Source organism: Glycine max, chromosome 9 (genome assembly GCF_000004515.6).
Source record: "Glycine max cultivar Williams 82 chromosome 9, Glycine_max_v4.0, whole genome shotgun sequence".
Lineage (NCBI taxonomy): Eukaryota > Viridiplantae > Streptophyta > Magnoliopsida > Fabales > Fabaceae > Glycine > Glycine max.
The window spans coordinates 43,722,697-43,727,545 of NC_038245.2; the positions used below are offsets into that span (position 1 = coordinate 43,722,697).

Consider the following 4,849-nt stretch of genomic DNA (forward strand, 5'->3'; position numbering starts at 1 on the left):
CAACTTTTATTTTGCTTTTCATTTCACTTTTTATAATTAAACATAAAAAATCATCCATTAATAGTATAAAAACTTTTATATTATTATTTAATCACAGTTTATATATATATATATATATATATATATATAATAATTAGTTTTAAAATTATATCAATAATTATATTATATCAATATATATAATAAACTCATCAGCATTAAACTCTTGCACAATTCCCATATTTTGTTCGCAAAGTTATATAATCTGAAGTCTGAACTTTAAGCGGTGAATTTAGCAAGTGGCACAGAAAGAAAACAGATGTTTAGAGAGGAATTCCCGAGAATACCCCCGCACGTTCCTCAAAATCTCGTCTCGAAAGCGCCAATAGCGTCCCCCACACACACTCTCTCTCCCTCTCCTTCCTCCCTCGCTTTCTCTCTCCCCGCGATGGAGAAAGCCGAGAGCTCCGCCTCCACATCAGAGCCAGACTCCGACGACAACCACCACCGCCACCCGACGAACCACCACCTCAACCCTCCCTCCGGCCTCACCCCGCTCGAGTTCGCCTCCCTCGTCCCCTCCGTCGCCGAGCACCACTCCTACCTCGTCGGCCCCGGCCAATGCTCCTCCCTCCTCGCCCAGCGCGTCCACGCGCCTCCAGACGCCGTCTGGTCCTTCGTCCGACGCTTCGACAAGCCCCAAACCTACAAGCACTTCATCAAGAGCTGCGCCGTCAAAGAGCCCTTCCACATGGCCGTCGGCGTCACTCGCGACGTCAATGTCATCTCCGGCCTCCCCGCAGCCACGAGTACCGAGCGCCTCGACTTCCTCGACGACGTCCGCCGCGTCACCGGCTTCAGCATCATCGGTGGCGAACACCGCCTCCGTAACTACCGCTCCGTCACCACCGTCCACTCCTTCGACGACGACAACGCCTCCGCCGACGGCAAGATCTACACCGTCGTCCTCGAATCCTACGTTGTCGACGTCCCCGACGGCAACACCGAAGAGGACACGCGTCTCTTCGCCGACACCGTCGTCAAGCTCAACCTCCAGAAGCTCGCGTCCGTCACCGAAGGAACCAACGGCGACGGTGACGGTAAGCCACACTCGCGGTGAGGAAGCAAGCAAGCCTCAATAAAAAAATATATATATATTAAAGCAAAAAAAAGAAAAGAAAAAGGGAATTGGAATTTGAAACAAATCTCTCCCTCCCCAATTCATAAAAAAGGAGAAAAGCAAAACAAGTTTTTCTCTCTTTTCTTTTTATTTTCCTAAATTCATTTTGTTTTCGTTTTATTTTATTTTTTTCGGCTGAGACTCTCGTTTTTTTTTTTTTTCTGTTTTTGATGATTTTGTTTGCGCGCTCGCAAGCAATAGCATGTCCTCCATGGTCGTCGTCGTGGATGCACCGTTGAATTTTTGTCATTACAATGGAAGAGGGCATTTCAGTCAATGCACGTGTACAGGAAATGTTGACTTTGTGATGCTTGTTCATCGTGTCTTTTTAACCCGTTCTGTTCTGTGAATATCATTTACTTTTTCTGCTCGATTTTATTCCATGTACAAATCTTTTTCCTTTTTCTCCCATGAGTGCAAGCCTACTAATTAAAGAAGATGCTTCCTTCTGTAGATTGCAGATGCTTATGCTATAATTGAATTGAAAGAATCAAATAAGTTTACTGTTAAATTTTGTTAATTATGAAGGTCGTAGAAATAACCATCCACACTTACTAGTTACATGATAAGTATTTCAATCCTCGTATTGCATGTGTGTGCAGCGTGTTTGATTTTTCATATACAAAGTCAAATTAGGGGTTGAGAAGTAGAAATGGGAATAAAAAGTAATGGAGAGCATAGTAGTCATATAAAGAGTCTCTTTCCCTCCCACAATCAAGGTGTCACGAATGGTAGAACTAGAATCAATTCTTTTTGTCTTTTACATTGATCACCATCTTCGTCGTATCATTCTAACACAACAGTATAGCTAGTTTGGATTGATGGGAATAAAAAATACAAAAAAAAAAAAAAATCACGTTTGTGATTAACTTGTTGGAAATAAAAACAAAGGTTTAAACCTAAATTTTATAATCCTTTACTTTTATATTTGTGCAATTTGTCCACGTACTTCTAATTGATCAAATTTAGTATGAAATCTTATCTGATGTTAATTTAGCTTGGCATTCAAATTGTAATGAAATTTGTTGATGAGTTTTCTCTTAATTGATCGATAGACTGACAAAAGTTGAAAAAATTATCCGTAAAACTATTGTAAGCATGGGCGAAGTGCACAAGAAAGGTGAAAATCTCATAAAAACTTTAATATGGATTTTTTTATATTTAAAGTATTCTGATATTTCAAATGTTTTCTTACATGTTATTAGTTGGTTACGCATCATGTTGTTAATTACGTAAAGCATGGCTCGTGTGAGCAAATTCTTCTACCATTTGGATGCTAGACTAATCGAGGAATTCAATTTTCACATATGATAACATTCAGGACTAAAATCACTCAATTAAAATTATGAGGACTAAAATTACACAAATATAAAAGCAAGAAATCCAAAACTACATCTGAGTCTAAACATAGTTGGTAATGGTTGGATTCCATAACCATATTGATGAAAGTTTGATATACATGTTATGCCCATATGAAAAGGATTTTGTTGAAAAAAATAAAACCAATAATTTTTAATTTTATGTCTCGAGTTAATTTCATAACTTTTTCCTATAAAGATATCTTGTTTTAAGAAGAAAAATAGAATAAAACTTAAATTTATTTTATCTTTCTTATTTTCTCAGTTTTGAAAGTTCAGATAAAATTAGACAAAATTAATATACTATTGTTCATTAATTTTTTTTATTTCATCTACTTCACTAATAGTGAAGTAAAAACTTTACTAAGAATCATCTTTCATTTTCAATGTAAATAGGGTTAGCACCTAGCCAACTCCTCCGTCATCTTAGCTTCATTATAGGATTAGAGCAATACATATAGAATAGAGAGGAATTGTCCCTTAATAGATATTTTATTTTTTCTACAAATTAATCTCATAACTGTCAATTGTTGGAATAGTTTTCTTTCAGAGGAAAAAAAAATCTTACATTTTATTTTAATTTCATTCTCGTCAAATATCCAAAGAGTTGTGTTGGATATTTATGCTATAATGTTTTACTAACCAATGCTAGGGAGTAGAAATGGTCTCCGTCCAAGTGATTTAACCAATGGTAGGGTTAATCCAAGTAATTTTATAAGTAAAAACAGCAATAGTATGCTTTTTAATATATTCATTTTAACACACTTATTATATTGTTTAAATTTATTAAAAATTATAAGTAAATTTTATTAAATAAAAATTAATTTTATAATTTTTAATACATTTTAGTCAATAATAAAGAATTTGTGTGCTTTTAAAAAAATGTTGAAAATATAAATATAAATATTTTTTAAAATGATGTAGGTCTTAATCCTCAGGAATAGTTGAATACGAATGCATGCTGGTATAATCTTTAAGAGTAATGTATATTGCATAAAGGAGAGTTATATTATTCATTTTGATAAGAATATTAGGTGGACTCACATCACAAAAGAGTCAAAATCCTTATAAATCTTGCACCAAAATTTGACATTATTTGTATAAGACTTTAATTGTAATTGGACTTTAACACATTAGACAATATTTTTTAAACATATTATTTAATTTTATTTCAGTCTCTTTTCATTTCATAAAGTATCTTATTTTACATTTATATCTCTTTTCTTTTTATTTCTCCTTTTTATACAAAAAATACATACACAGAAGTAGTACAAATACAGTTTTCTCTAAATTATTTATATAGATATTCAAGTTTGCAAAAACAGAGTGATCATGAGTTTGAACTTTGTTGAATTAATTTTGTATCTAATCTTCTTAGGAAATTAGATAGGATCAGGAATACACAGAAATCGTGTCAGAACCATTCACCCAACGGCCAATTCTCACGGTCAAAATAAAACAAGTTGAAATTTAACAAATACTATAAAAAAATTATCAACAAATATTAATTATTAGAATATTAATTTTATTAATAAAAAAATTAGAATCATCAACCTTTTTTCTCTTCTTTCATTTTTTAACTATTCAACTGATCTTATATTCAACCAATACTAAAGTTACCATAAATATGTAGTTGGAATGGTAAATATTGGATCAGATGCTGATGCTGGAACCCATTAGGAAGGTATAATCAGAAGGTGAACCACCACCTACCAGGAAGGTTTCACCATTCACGGTCCTTTTGTTTCTCATATTGGAGGGTGGGTTAGTGAGAAAAATTGGGAATAAATAATTGTGTCAGATGGTAGTGTGGTATATCATTATTAATGGAGCATCTTTCTCTGAATTGCAGTGTAGAAAAAGGGGAATTTATAAGGAAGCTAGAAATTTGAGAAGGACCCATTTTCTGCCAAGTTTTTGTAGTCTTGCTTGCTTCAATTTGCATGTTGGGTTAAAAGGTGGTTCTTGGTATCCAATTAAGGGCATTTACCAATAATAATCCAAATCTTGTAGTTAGTTGCACACTTCTTAACCGTTCGTTCACAATGCTAGCTAGGGCCCCATGGTTTACCTGTAAGGTCTGGTCATTGTTATGATGATATTGATGCCTCGTTCAATGTGTTGCTATGAGAGGTATATTTACGTGGTGGCCCCTTTTGCTTTTATTTTTCCCAATCTATATATGCAGGGTTTTTCCAGTATCTATAGAGCTGGCAATGTAGGGTTTTTCTTTCCAACAATATATAATATACAATTACTACATGCACATACACCAATAAGGCATTTGTTTTAAGTCGGTTATTATGCGTATATTAGATTCAATCTCTTTGAATAA

General features: G+C 34.3%; 1 protein-coding gene across 1 annotated transcript; it reads left to right on the forward strand.

Moving 5' to 3' along the window:
* Positions 1-269: 269 nt before the first annotated feature.
* Positions 270-1,506, forward strand: LOC100788576 (abscisic acid receptor PYR1). The gene has a single exon (XM_003534223.5). The coding sequence runs from the start codon at positions 296-298 to the stop codon at positions 1,094-1,096; it is 801 nt and encodes a 266-aa protein (XP_003534271.2). The 5' UTR covers positions 270-295; the 3' UTR covers positions 1,097-1,506.
* Positions 1,507-4,849: the final 3,343 nt, after the last annotated feature.